Here is a 15,588-nt window from a genome sequence, read left to right on the forward strand (position 1 = left end):
CATGGTACTTCACCGTCTTCAGGAATGGCAGCCTTCTTTGTTTCCCAGCTAGGCGGCTATCACATAGCTCGCCTACGTGCTCGATGTGAGGTAGCCCAATCACCATCTTCTCCAGCCGACCAAGGGCATCGAAGCTGAGATGTCCATACCAGACATGCCACAGCCATGGCTCCTCCGTGCGCCATGCAGCCAAGCAGATGGTCTGCTCCACCTTGAGGTCGAGTAGGTATAGCTGATTCTGGGACCTCTTCACCTTAGCAAGAAGCCGCTGCTCCCGGTCCCTGATCCTGGGGATGCCGTCCTTGATCAGTACCTCTCTGCCATGCTCATCCAGCTGGCCAATTCTGATGATGCTTAAACGCAGCTATGAGATATAGTACACACCTGTCAGTACGCGGTGCTCACCATTCTGGCACCTGAAGATGATGGTGCCACGCCCTCGGATCGCCACCCTTGAGCCATCACCGAACTTCATCATGCCGGTCATGTTGCCGTCGAGCTCAAAGAAGGCTTCCTTGGAGCCCGTCATGTGGTTGCTGGCACCGAAGTCCAGGTACCACTACTGCTCCTGTTCACCACCCACACGTTCGAGGTGGACTTGGACGCGCGGTTCATCGAGGTTGACAGCCTTCAGAGCCTTCCCAGGTCCTTTCACTGCCATTCCCTCTCCCTTCTCCTTGGCCTCAATGTCGTGCAGTGCATAGAATGTCATCATCAGGAGAGTGGCCTCATCATCATCAGCCTACGCTAGATGAGCCACAGCCTTCTTCTCCTGCTTGTGATTTGGGCACTCCTTTGCCCAATGGCCCGTCTTCCCATAGCGCCGACAGGTGTTGAGGTCGACCTTCTTCTTCTTCTCCGAAGAAGCCTTGCCGCGGCCCTTGCCATCGCCACCGCCGCTAGAGGAGGCTTCCCTAGACTTCTTCCCCTGGGTAGCCCACTCCTTCTCTGTTAGCAGCAGCTTACCGATGTCCATCGTTGTTGTGGCCTGCTCTATGCACTCATCCACCGCCCACAGATGGTCAATCACATTCTTAATGGTGAGGGTGGATAAGTCCAGCATCGTCTCTATAAAAAGAGCGATCTAGATGTACTTCATCAGCATGGAGTGGAGGAACTTGGAGACCGCCTCTTCTTCATCAATGGTGACGTTGTGGCTTCTCAGATTACTGATGAGCGACTGCAGGTGGAGGGAGAAGTCCTCCACTGATTCACCATCCTTGAACTTGAGGATGGCGTACTCCTGCTTCAGCAGCTAGGTCATCGCCTTCTTTGCGCGGTTGGAACCGACGCGTATCGCTGTAACGGCCTCCCACGCCTCCTTAGCAGAGTTCTTTGCCCCCAATGGCTCCTTATACTCCGCTGGCACAGCAGCGAGGATAGCCTCCAATGCTGACATGTCATCTTCTTCGTTGTTGGTGCCCTTGTCAATAGCATTCCAGAGCCGTCGGGCTCTGAGCTTGACCTTTATGATCACCGCCCACTCGCCATAGTTGGTGCGAGTCAGCGTCGGCCAACTGGTGCCGCTGACCTCCCGCACTGTGCGCACGACAACCTCCTATCGTGGCTGGGCAGCCATAGCAGCGCCGCTGCTGTCGGCCATCTACAAACCGTCCGTCATTGCTAGCGGTTAGTCCGACGACGGCGCTTGTACGGCTCTGATACTACTTGTTAGACCCTGGATCTTCGGAATTGATGAGCCAACCACTCCCCTGTGTTGCTGACCACACACTATGGCTAGAGGTAGAAGAAGGTAGAAAGAACAGAGCGCGCGCGCACACAGCACAAGCACCAGCGTTGGCCGGAGCTCTACAGAGAAGATGGCAAAACTGAACTAGCTCTCTTTACTGAGTTGCAGTGGAAAACTATATATACAACTCTACCCATCCAATCTTAGTACACAGACATGTCAGGCTACCATGCTGCTACAGTTACTAGATGTGACAGTAGGACTAACTTTGGCGCATGTCCCTGTTGTGACTACAGTACGGCAGGAGAGCCTTTTGATTCCTACCCCTGCAGCGGCTACATTAGCCACAACAGGGAGCCCTTTCGACGTCTGCCCCCGCCGCGCGTTCACACAGGGGAGCAGCAGATTACTTAACAGACCCCAAGTCATTGTCCGTCTATTCAACCTGTTCGGTTGGCTGGTTCATATCGTTGCTGGTTCGTGAAGAAGTACTGCTGGCTGGTTTGTGAAGAAGTACTGCTGGCTGGTTTGTGTGAGAGAAAAATATTGTTCCGGCTGGAAATTTACGATCGTTTACGACAAGTCACAGCTAAATAAACAGGCTAATTGTTGTTCTTCTTTTCAGATAATGGATAAAGTTCTGAATTCATAATTTTTTCCCCAGAATACATGAGACCATAGTTTTTTTCTAGGAATCAGGATCACACCACACTCGTTAAAAAAATGTAGCACCGCAACCGCAACCGCAACCGCAACCGCAACCATCCCGTATCTGTGCGCGTCCTGCCCTCTGAACACTACTGTGCGTGTTTGTCAAATGGCGTGCACCCGACCTTCTTTTTTTTTTTTTTTTTTTTTTTTTGCGATATGTCCTACCTATCGAATTGTGATTTGTTCTCGTTTATTAACAGACGACATTGGTACTAAATGGAAAGCAGATACTGCCACGTACTGGTTGTGTGGTATTTGTCATATCTCCACTCATCTTCTCTTGTACCTTTATTTGTTCTGCTTTCCACTCTTTCCGTATCAGCTAGCCAGCTAGGCCCTTCTCTTTTGCTTCTTTCTTCTAGGGCTCTAGGCTAGGCAGGTGCGTAGGTCTCTCTTACTGTCATTTTGATTTCTTGTTCTTCATCGTATTTATCTCGACACAATTATGGATGGAAATTAAATAAACAAATAAATATAAATATTGACGTGAAAAAACGACCCAAGGTCAGAAATCTGTCTCACTTTTGCTACTTCTTCTATTACTTGAGTTAGGACATATTTGGATCCACGACTAACAACTAGCTGACTAGCCCAAAGAATCGGTAGTCTAATTTATTTATTTATTGAAACTTAGTCTAATTTTTAGTTGTGTGGTTGTGGATCACTCATTCACTCTCGGATTCGGATACCTCCTCAAGGTGCAAGTGCAAGTAACAGCTCGCTAGCTGCATGCGTACGTACTGCCTCATCTACAAAGATGTGCTCGATCTGGAATCTGATTGATATGTTATGTTAGGTCACACTCGGACATAACGCCATGGAGCACTATCTACGTACCACGTCACTACAGGAAACTCGAATACTTCTATGTATGTAAAAATCCACAGAAAAATATAAATACCGACAAAAAAATATTTTTCTAAATAACCCATTAAAATAGCCACTAAAAGGCAAGTTTTATAGGACGACGATTAGACCTGCTATGTTATATGGTGTAGAATGTTGGCCTACGAAAAGACGACATGTTCAACAGATAAGTGTCGCGGAAATATGTATGTTGCGTTCGGTCATACAAGAAGGGATCGAGTTCAGAACGATGATATACGTGATAGATTAGGGGTAGCACCAATTGAAGAAAAGCTTGTCCAACACCGGTTCAGATGGTTTGGACATGTCCAACGAAGACCTCCAGAGGCACCGGTGCGTAGTGGAATCCTAAGCCAGGATAATAACGTGAAGAGAGGCAGAGGAAGACCGAAGTTGACTTGGGTAGAGGCAATAAAAGGAGACTTGAAAGGATGGAATATACCCAAAGACTTAGCCTTAGATAGGAGTACTTGAAAGACAGCTATTCACGTGCCTGAACTTTGATTGCTTCTGTTGGGTTTTAACTCTAGCCTACCCCAACTTGTTTGGGACTTAAAGGCTTTGTTGTTGTTGTTGTGTTGCGTATACTACTGAACACAGTTTAATTTTCAACAAATACTAAGTGCTGACACCAAGGCCCATCTGTTATTCTAAATAGCATCACACTATGCAGAGTTGCAGACTAGTGCTGAATGAGCTAACTGACATTCAGGCAATGAGAAAATCATAGCAAGAAGCATAAATTATTTAATCACTAATTTTTTCTGCACCGATTCTTTAATCATAGCAAGAAGCACATACATACTACAATTATAAAATCTCACGGATCTCCCTTGCTTGTATGCACATCCAGTTTGCTTGAACAACCACTAGAAAAAGATGCACAACTTGACATTTGGGCAGCTATTTACAACTGCATACAACTCTGTTTCGCACAACAAGAATGGGGGAGAATGGGATGCACTGATGCACATACCTGATGGGAGCTCGTCACCAGCAAAGGGCCCGATGGAGGAGGCGTGGAGACGAAGGGCTGCCATGTCGTGGATCTAGCTAGAGCTCATTGTGATGCACATACAAGGTTACAAGATGTGAACAACCTGAGCTACTAATTTCCAAATAAGGCAATCTGAATGAAAAAATAAACACCAAGGAAATTTCTAAACTCTACTTATCAACTACTTCACTATTAAGTATGCTACTAATCCATTGATCAACCATGTCCAGAAAAGGCATAATTTAAAACATGATAACTGTAAACCTAAGCCATATCATACTGCTTGTAGCCTTGTACCATTGCAGAGAAATACCAATGATTGCAAACTGCTTACCTATTTGGCTTTATGTCATTGTTGACCTGATTATCCAGTTTCCAGCCCGTCTTTCTTAATATCTTCCATCTCACTATCTCTTCACTATCCCAACAGATGCAGAGAATGAGACTACTGTGTTGCATATAAACCATAGAATGTTCCACCAAATATGACATGAAGTGATCACAAAGGAGAAGGAATATGAAATTCATGAAAATATGTAGGCAATGCCGAATCCATGAATCTATTCTGTGACGACACATTTAGTAAAAAAATAAGTGCTAAAAATAGTTGACTTAACCACATTGATGCACAAACTCATGAGGTTTCCTTCTGTTAAGCAGCAGTTCCCAATCAATCAAACTACTAGTGTCTTTAGGATAGACTCACAGTGTTGAGGAGGCCTGGAGCTTTTTCCCTCCCCGAATGAACTACTGAATGTGCTGTGATGCCAATATTTTCCCTCCCCGATGAACTCCTAGCTTAGTTGTAGGATCAAATTTGCCTAATAATTAATTCAGAAGGGAGGAGTGGAAGGCCACGCAGATCTAGTAGCAATACCTGAGCAAAAAAACATAATACATTGATTTGGTACCTTGCTCGTCGCCTCCATGCCATGGACCTGTGCAGAGAAGAGATGATGCCATGAGAGAGGGGTAGTGGGAGGAAGGAGATCGGAGCTTGCCTTGCTAGATGCTGGGGATGTTGTGGTAGCGGCATCTGTGGCTCGTCGACCTCGACGTCGACAACCCCCAAGGGAGGAGCAGGGTCGCCCAGTAGCGACCGGCACCACCGGGAGCTGGGGGGCCACGCATGCTGCCGGGGGCTGGGGAGTCGTGCACGATGCCAGGGGGCAGGGGGCTCGAGATCCGCATCCTCCGCCATCTCCTCCGGGAGCAGCCTCTAGATCACGTCGTGGGCAGGCCCGTGCTCCGGATTTGGTGGTGGGAAAGGGGGCGGCACGGACAACGTCACAGCCTGGCCAGGGGGTGGCCAGCCCGGCCAGGGCCTCTGCGGCGGAATGGGCAGAAGCGGTCGTGTGGCGCGCAGCTGCGGCCTGCTCGATAGCCCAACGGTGCGCCTATCCATCCCGAGCCATCGGTGGCGGCGGCCAGCATGGCCAGAGAAGCCAGCTAGGGCATGGCAGCAGGGGAGGTCACCATGGGAGGAGCGGCGTCGGCGGCGAGAGAGAGGGGTATGCACGGGAGTCCTCCCGTGCGTGTGGTGAAGAGAAACTAGGGTTTAGGAGGAAAACAATGTTCTCAACCATCAGATCGAGAGATGGATGGCTGGTATCAACCGAAGTTGCAGCTAGCCTATGGGAGGTATTGGGCCTATCTCTCATTTTGGGCTAGAATGGAGTCGTCTTTGCCCAATACTATTTTTCTTTTTTTCTTTCCTTTTGCTGGTAGAAATATATTAAATTTTAAGATATGAGAAATGATTTCAAATGAAAATATTGTCAACAGCAAAGTAGTAGAACTCATCAATATCCACAACTTTGGTTTTGGTCCTTTTTCATATGAGTTTGTTTGAACAATTCAAAATTTAAATTTCAAAATATGAGAACTATGACAGAATTTTTAGATAGCAAATGACTTCATATGAAAAAGTCATAAACCACAAATTTGTAAAACTCATCAAGATCCACAACATTTATTTTGGTCATTTCTCTATCGGACTTTGTTTGAACAATTCAAATTTTAAATTTTAAAAAATGACAACTTCAAACAAGATTTAAAAATAGCAAATGATTCCAGCTAAAAAAGTCATAACCAACAAAGTTGTACAGCTCATCAAGGTCTATAACTTTTATTTTGGTCATTTCTTCATCCAACAAAGTGGTAGTATACATTGTTCACAAATCCATAAATCTCTCACATGGTTTATGAAACTATATAAGAGATATGTTAATTTGTAAACAATGTTACTATCACTTTGTCGGATGAAGTAATGACCAAAATAAAAGTTGTAGATCTTGATGAGTTCAACAACTTTATGTTCATGACTTTTTCAGCTTAAATCATTTACTATTTCAAAATGTTGTTTGAAGTTGTCATTTTTGGAAATTTTAATTTTAATTGATAAAACAAAGTCACATGAAAAGATGACCAAAATAATAGCCGTAAGAACGTAATAAATTGATAGAGCATGATTTTAGAAAACTTTAGAAAAAAAAAATCATTACATTTGAAGTTAGTACGAGGACGAAAGACTAGTTATAAGTTTTAGAGAGAGATTAAAAAGAAAAATTACGCTTGTTCATATAAAGTTAGTATGAGGGCGCTTGTTCTATTTTTCTACGTGTTTTTACTTTTTTCTGTGCGTTTTATAGAAATCCATAGAATAATTATAATTTTTCTGCAGGGACACTGGAACAACAGATAAAACATCCTGATTCCCACCTGCTGATTCCCGTGCGTCGACGACTACGCTACGCGTGTCCACTACAACGCACGGCTGGATATATGAATATATCCCAGAATAATTTGAGTTTAGCTTAAAAAGTACTCCTCCCCAACCAACAATGTACAAAATCCGCTAGATGTAGATGCTTGTCTCTGTAAATAAAATGGTTTTTTTTATTAATATGTCTGACTTTATTTGACGTAGTGTCCTTTTCTAAATGAATATGGGAACCGGCTCTTATATAATCTTCATCCCATAATAAATATTTTTTTTAAAAAAATAGACAGATCAAGGTCCTCGTCTTTTTTTTCTCGGAGGGCATCTTATAGATTTGTCAGCTATCCTTTGGATGCACCTGTGATTAGCTTCAGCATTAGAAGGCAGTGTCCATATGTCTTCGTAGAATGTTTTCTTTGGATAAAGTTTAAAGCTCAGAAAGTTATTTAGCTTGGGACGGGGGAGTATATTATAAAGAATAAATAAAGTAGACTATAAAGTAAACACCGAATGCTATAGAAATTATAGAGTTTGCAACTAAAAATGACTAATTTTATCCTAAACTACATTTCTTTTTGATTTTGCCATAAGTAAAACTTTGCTTTTATCATTTTTTATATATTAACACCTTTGAGTTCAGATAAATGCTCTATCAAGCAAAATGATCGTATCTTGGTTATTTAGGTTTCTACTTCAAGTCCTCGACTTAGCACAGTATTTGTATTTCTCTATATTTATTCTAGGATTTAATTGTGAGCTAGGTGACTTCATCAATATTGAGATATGTGACTCAATCTTTGTGGACCCTCGTAGGCACGGACGGATCTAGTGGTGGGGCGGGCGGGGCTCTAGCCCCCCTACGTCCGCGGGACCCATGGAGCCCCCCCCCCCCCCCCCCCCCCTAGGATTTTTTGCCATAGATGCACCTTGAGAAGAGACTGAAACAGTCTTGAGGTTGAAGAAGCCTCTCGTAGACATTTTCCTAGATCCGTCCCTGCTCATAGGGATAGAATGTATATGTATATGTGAGTGTCTATCCCTATGAAAAAAGAATGCTCAATCAAAAAATATTTCATGGAGAAAATAATGAAATAAATTTGATGTTCGATGTTGGTGCTTTGTTTATGAACTTAGGCAATGTTAAAGGAATTTAACCTATGATAAAGATGACGTGAGTTATCATTTGGAACAGCGGTAGTACAATTTTATCCCAGACTTCCACTTTTTCAGTGTGGAGAACCAAAGTTTGTGCATTAGCCAGATGCATGGCAATTTCTAGCTAATAAGATTATTATCCCTTGGTGCCGAAAGGAGCGAGGACCATCGATTTTTCTGGAGTAGTGATGACATTAATCTTTTGATTTCACGTTTAAAAGAGAAGGAATGTGCGTCACCCAGCGATGCTGAGTATTGAAGCATACTGTTGCAATTATACAGTCAGCTACAGCAAACTATTCTTGCTGTTTCCCAGAACAATATATATGCGATGCCCCGCGTACCTGCACGATCCATGGATCGATGGATCGATCTCTCCCCTCTACAAAATGCAGAAACCCTCCTCCCGGAGATAAGATTTGCATGTCATGCGTGTTGGGAACTTCAGAATAACTAGAGCGGATCAGTTCTATTCTGGGTTCTATTATGCTCTAGATAATATACTCTCGTGTTTCAGGAATGGCCATGGCCGGTTGATGCATGCAGTGCCGTCGTCTCCATTGCATAAAGCATAGTTAATCGCACATACGCATGTGCTAATCCAATTCACGGTGAACGCGTGTGAGTCCTCGCCGATGCTGCAACTGCAAGCGACGTAGAGCTTCGATTGACAGGGCGGTGGCCGGTGGATGTCAAAGCACTTGTACGTTGTATCTGAATGCTCATGCATATTTTTAGGTGTCCTGAACAAGAAAAAAATCTTTACTGAAACTGGCATTCGTTCCCGTTGCATATTAGCTAAGTTCCACCATGCAGTGCAGAATAGTTTGGCATTCAATAGAAACTATCTTGAGCTTATTTGGCTACACACCAATTTAATTACTCCAATCCATATGCGGCTCTTGGATTATGACATCACAGCTCATCACCTGGATATTTTCAGAAGCTTCAGATTTCACCCGGTGAAAAAGTAACTAATTATTCAGCCCAATACCTCACAACCCATATGAATTGGAGTAGATTGATGCCAACAAGCCCTTACGCTAGTTGAAGGAATGGTTGAGACCAAAGTCATAACCACCTTATTTGAGCAAACATCAACTCTGTCCCTCAAATTCTTCGGTCAAATCTTCATTTCTGGGGGGTTCTAAAGAGGCCCCTACTTTTCTTTTTCCACTGTTTCTCATCCCGCTCTAGTATGGATCTTGCGCACGCTTGATCCCCGACAGTTCCCATGCCCTTAGTGACGACGTCCATCACGTGCGCCTACTCCGATGGCATTCATCATGTACCCGCCTTCCCCGGCGGCCTCCGCCACTGCACCCTCCCTTGGTGGCTCCTCCCGGTGCAACCTCTCCTCTCTATGCGCCCTCCTCCCCCTGGCACGTTCTTAAACCTATGTCCATACGCCCTTCTCCACGACACCTGCTTCCCCGTCGTGCGGCTCCACCCCATGCGCCCTCCTTCCCAGTGCCTTTCTCCGGAGCAGCTCCACCCTTCGTCCTCCTCCATGCCGTCACCGCAGGCCTAACTTGGGTCACCACTACTCGGCCATGGCCCGTGGCGCACTGAGGGATACTGAGAAAGGAGTCTACTCGTGGATGTGAGAGACAGGGAGAAGAAAAGAAAAAAAAATATTGGACTTAATGGTGGATGGGTCCCATGTGAATTTAAGGGTTAGAATGCACACTAGTAGAGAAATGATCTTTCATCCGCTTCAATTTTGGGCTTTAGTCTCGGTATTTTTTGCGTCCAGGAGTAAAGGAAGAATTAGTCCCGATTAGAGCTACCAACAGGGACTAAAGGCCCCTGTCCTGGCACGCTTTCGCAACAGGCCACCTTTAGTCCCGGTTGGTGTTACCAACCTGAACTAAAGGTCGGCTGGTAATACCAACCAGAACTAAAGGGGTACCTTTTAGTCCCGGTTGGTGTCACCAACCCGGATTAAAGGTCTCCCACCCGGGACTAAAGGTACCCCACAGGTCAATTCAAAAGGAGAGTGTCCAGGACCCTGTCACATGTGGTGTACAACTAAATTGGTAAGGAGTTTATGCGCGAGAAAAGAGGTCCTGGGTTCGAATCTCACACATCGCAAGAGAGGTCTCCCTACAATTTCATTTATTTTTCTCCTGAGGATGGACCTTTAGTCCCGGATTCGTAGTCCCGGTTGAAAAACTGGGACTAAAGCCAGTTCCCAACCGGGACTACAACCCATTTCTCTACTCGTGGCAATAGTTGTTGTCCGAACTAATAGCTGAATTTGAAGGCTCAAGAAGTAGAGGGAACCTCCCAATCCCAAGTAGTGCCCCCCTGATTTAGGGGGGTCATTCTCAAAGTTGCTCTCTTGTTAGGCTAACAGATTTAAAATAAAAGTTATTTTCAGATTAACAGAGCAATTAGGTTAGCTTCTTCCCCAGCCCACGTAGACTAACAAGCATATCCGAAATGCCTCGGCATAGATATATATTTGAAGACCCTATACTAATTTATTACCCTAGATAAACAAAAAAAACATGAACCTAGCTTGGCTGTTTGAGAGCATGGGTGTACGTCTAATTTCTATACCGTTAAGGTGTAAGTCATGGTCATGGTAAATTTATATGCGTATCTTTTTCTTAATATATAAAGCCACCTAGTTTGTTCTCTGGTTGGCCTAGGGAAAAAAACGAAATGAAAACCCACACGAGTGGTGATGGATCCCGAATAGTTTTTTTTAGTGGAGCACTGTCTCTATTCATTTAACGAAATATAGTTACAAATGCCATCGGGACGCTCCAAAAACTAAACATGTCTTCCTACTGGTAAATTTACAGAACTTGTAGCTAGGAGATGTGCATCAATATTTGAACTCTGCCCTTCGAAGACGAAATCAATCCTTGAAAAGTTCTCCATTCTAGAGTTTATTTCCAGAACAATAGCACCATACCTGCCCATCCCCTCGCCCTGGATGCTTCGAACCGCGTTGGCACAATCACTAGCCAGCCTTGCTACCTGCAAACCAAGGTCACTGGCCAGGGCCAACCCTTCGTGGCAGGCTATCGCCTCGACCACCTCCACGTCAGTGTTTCCTTCCACTACCGGTGTCGAGGCTCCCAAGAACTTGCCTCCCTCATCACGCGCCACATGCCGAACGCCTCGAATTCTTAGAGACTGTCGCATCCACGTTGATCTTGGCTAGCCCAGCCGACGGTTTGATCCACCGAGGAGGCCGCGCCCCTGAGCTGTTTCTAGCCGAGCCTGTTTCTTCTCCGGTTGGACTTCCATGAGCTCACCAATAAATCGCTCAACAAACATATGGGTCGACAGAGGGCTCTGAAAATAATTCTCGTGTATCGCCTTGCGTCTCATGGAAGTCGCCCATAGCCGGACGACGACCCTTGTAAGCTCTTCATGCTTAAGCGATCGCATCACCTCTGCAAGCCAAGCCCGAGCGTCCAAGCATTGCACTTGGCATCAGAACTCGGTAATCTCCTCCCTTTCTAGGGCCAAACACATCTGGCTAGGTTGCCCTCTCGCGGCGCGTGCCTCCATGAATCATCCGCACCGCATAAGGAACAACCCCTATCCGTAGCCATGTTCCTATGATGCTTGACATCACCGGCCGGAACTGAGTGCCTAGCCAATCTCCACAGGAACACCCTGATCTTGAAAGGAACATTGATCTTCCACAACTCGCTCCATTCCTTCTCCTGTGATCCATGTGACTGAAGAAAGTGTAGACCATATAGCCCACTAAACTAGAACTTAGCGGCCCATGGGTTGAGTGGAGATACAAGTGTCCAGACCCTGTATTTTCTTTTCCTATTTAGGGTACTCCGAAATGACTATGGAATGTTGATCTAAATACCTTTTTTTTTTTGCTATATATTAACTTCTAAGAGGAGGCGCCAGAGGTAATACTGTCTTCACTAAAGGACAAAGCTGGACGATAGGAGCAATACGGGGAGAAAGTGCGCTTTTGCTATAGGCTGGCTTAAAATGTTTCGTTTGAAAATGAATTTGTTAAGACAAAACAGGCTTTATTGCTTCTGCCCTTGTCTGGACTACAAACTTGAATCTTGAAAGTAGTTCCTGCTAGGTAAATACAGGTTTATTGGTTTTGCCCCAAGGCAAGAAAACGGATGTGCGAAGGAAAGTAGGACTTTTTACTGTGGCTGAGCATAAAAAATTCACTTTGATCTTACACTCTACTAAGCAAAACTGGTGTGAGTGGTTATGATATATAGCAACCGATACCTACATATTTAGATTTATTAATTAGATGTAAGGTCATATACGTGATTATGTGAATGTGCATTTTTATGGGTTGAATGTGACGTTATAACAAGCTTTTATTTTTAAAATGCACTTTTATATGAAAACTACAAAAACATATAATGTATCTAGTTGAACTAAAAAATAATACGAAGTAGTTTCCTAGTCGAACGACTTTGAAAATTGTTATTTCCAAAAAGAGAATTTAGGTAAAATCATACACTCGTAAGACGATTTTATCTTGGCATAATAAGAAAAACTTGATTCTTTATATGAAGTCATTCTACGGTTAAGCTTTTTCGATGTGTTTTCAGTTGTTCTAGAACGAAATACCTAATGGCATCCCAAATATTGTAAATAAATGTTAAACCTCAAGCATGGCAAATTTTGGTTGTATCTGGTATCATAGATTTTGCCATTTTAGAATTAAACTTTTTCCAGGAATGCTATATCTGAGTTTTTGTTTAACTTGTTTAGCCTCAAAATGTTTTTAATCTAAAAAATCATCTGAATTCATGGTTTAGAAAGTATTTTTTTTATGTAATTTCTTAGCATACAAAAATCCAAAGTTTCATGCATTCTCAAAATTAGGTTTATTTGAAATTAAATTTGAAAACATTCAAAACAAACTCAAAATTTTCATGGATGTTACAGATAATGGACACGTATCATGAAAAATATTAGCTTTTCTCCGATGCCTTTAAATTTGATTTCAAAGTGAAATTTAATTTTGAACATGTGCATTCATCTGCATAGACAAATGCGTCTTTATAACATGCATTTAGATGTAACTTTTTTCTTAAAATGTAACTACCAAAACCAAAGGTTAACAGTGCCATCCTTCTGGAGTCGGATCAATCCGGACGATATAGGCATGTTTTCCGGTGTTCTTTACCTTGCATGCAATACACAAACAGATAGAGAAGCTAATACATTCGATACAACTCATATAGGACGTGTTTGGCACTGCTTCACCAAGATCTTCTATGAGCTAAACAGCTCATAGGTGAAGCTCCTTTTTATGCTCTCACAAAAGAATAAAGAGACGTGGAGCTGGAAAAAAAAGTAGCTTTTCACAACTCTCATTGCAAACAGTTGGATGAAGTTGTTTTACGAAACAGTTTTCTAAAACAGCTCAGCTTCACCGAGAAAGCTTCCCACGAAATGCCAAACAAGGCCATAGTCCTAGTTTTCTTTTTTTTTTTCTTACTTCTTCTATTTCAAATTGTAAGACATTGCAATAATTTTTCTAAATATATTAATTTTACTACATATTTAAATATAGTGTACATCAAAAGTATAAAAAAACTATATGAAAAAAGTTAAAATTACTGACAATTTGAAAAGGAGAGAGTAGTTATTTTGATTATCGAATTATACAAAAAATGATAGGTTGAAAATTTGGAATCTGTTTGAACTTCTTACCTTCTAGGAGAAGTTAACCAGAGTAGGTAGCAAGGCCTGTATATAGAACTAGAAGGATACTTCAGCGCATTGTTGTGAAGATTGCGAAAAATTAAAAATAAAATTAAGTAGAGATGATATGGATAGCTTGTATTAAGAGGTTAAAAGTTAGTGGCATGACATGTCTATTAGTAAAAGATGATGTGGATAGTTAGTGGAATATGATGTGGATGTCTTACATATTGAGATAGAACTAGAGATGACGTGTGTGCCTTGCATTAGAGGTTGGAAGTTAGTGACATGACATGGCTATTATTGGAAGATGATGTTGATGCCTTGCATATTGACATAGGACTTGAGATGACGTGGATAGCTTGCATTAAGAAGTTGGAAGTTAGTGGCATGACATGGCTATTACTGGAGGATGACGTGGATGTCTTACATGTTGACTGTAGAACTTGAGAAGACGTGGATAGTTTGTATTAAGAGGTTGAAAGTTAGTGGCATGATATGGCTATTAGTGAAAGATGATGTGGATGTCGTGCATGTTGAGATAGAACATGCGGTGCTGATTAGCTTTATAATAGATATAGATAAACCGAAAGGGAAGACGACACTGCATCAGTTCGCATGCGACTGAGTGGAACTCTGTTCAGTCTTGTGCTCAGTTGGTGGCTGCGAGATGGACTCATGGAGAAGCAAAAGAGATGGCACAGAAAAAGTTAGTCTTTATGCATCTTGAACCCACACAAGTAGGCATGCCATGCCATGCTTACCCGGTCATCAGTATCTATCTACCATATCAGTCGCAACAAATCTTCATGCTACCCATCATCAGCCGATCCATGACCTAGCCGCCTCTCCTTGCCTGCCAACCCAATCCATATCCACGGTCCACCCCAGCTGATCGAATCCATGGCGACTCTATAAATTATTAAGTAGGGCACACAAATTCTGCCTTCCTGCCTACTAACCCCTACAGATCGCAGAAACACTCTTCTTCCTGTTCTTGGCTTCTTGCAGCCTGCCGTCCAGACTGCCTTCAGCTGCACCCCGATCAGTTTGCTTGGATCATTGTTACCACTGGACATGACCTACTCGTCCTTCTCCAGTGACAGGTACATAATCCTCGTCAGTCCCTGGTTGAATTCATCAATTCCTCCTCATCCTCAAGATTCAGTAGATCGGCGCTAGTCAGCAGTATCCTCGTTTCTGTTGGATCGATGACGATGCGTTGCGTGCTAACAATTGTCTCTTGTCTGAGACTCTTTCAGGCCTGTCGGAGGTGCAGCAGGTGGGGCGAAGAACGCGCCGGCCGCCGCCGCGGGATCATGGTCGCCGTCGGTGGAGGACGCGATGAGCTTCGTGCAGATGGTGAAGGAGGCGTTCAAGGAGCGGCACCCGGACAAGTACCACCTCTTCCTCCGCGTCATGGACGACTTCAGGAACCAGCGGGTCGGCATCGCCGAGGTGGCGTCCACCGCCAAGGCCCTGTTCCAGGACAGCCCTGATCTGGCGCTGGGATTCAACGTCTTCCTGCCCAAGGGCCACAGGATCCAGGTCGGCCTTGATGAACTCGCCGCCTGTTTCATCAGGGACATCAACCTGGACGACGACGGCGGCGGCCACTGACCGAAACTCTGTTAATTACTCTGTCTGCGTGTGCTCGCCACACGCCATCTATCTCTCTGTTTAATTTTTCATTTTCTTTCCATTTTGTTTCTTGCTACCGATTGTACTCGCCAACGGTTCCATCCTATGTACATAAATTTTGCCTTGTCGACTCCT

The 15,588-nt window shown here is 43.9% G+C and overlaps 1 protein-coding gene across 1 annotated transcript; it reads left to right on the top strand.

The window, feature by feature from the left end:
* Window positions 1–14,683: 14,683 nt before the first annotated feature.
* Window positions 14,684–15,588, top strand: LOC136451784 (paired amphipathic helix protein pst3-like). Its single transcript, XM_066452468.1, has 2 exons — window positions 14,684–14,918; window positions 15,075–15,588. Exons 1-2 carry the CDS (start codon window positions 14,890–14,892, stop codon window positions 15,430–15,432), a joined length of 387 nt encoding a protein of 128 aa, XP_066308565.1. The 5' UTR covers window positions 14,684–14,889; the 3' UTR covers window positions 15,433–15,588.

This window comes from Miscanthus floridulus, chromosome 5 (genome assembly GCF_019320115.1).
Source record: "Miscanthus floridulus cultivar M001 chromosome 5, ASM1932011v1, whole genome shotgun sequence".
In the NCBI taxonomy this organism is placed as follows: Eukaryota; Viridiplantae; Streptophyta; class Magnoliopsida; order Poales; family Poaceae; genus Miscanthus; species Miscanthus floridulus.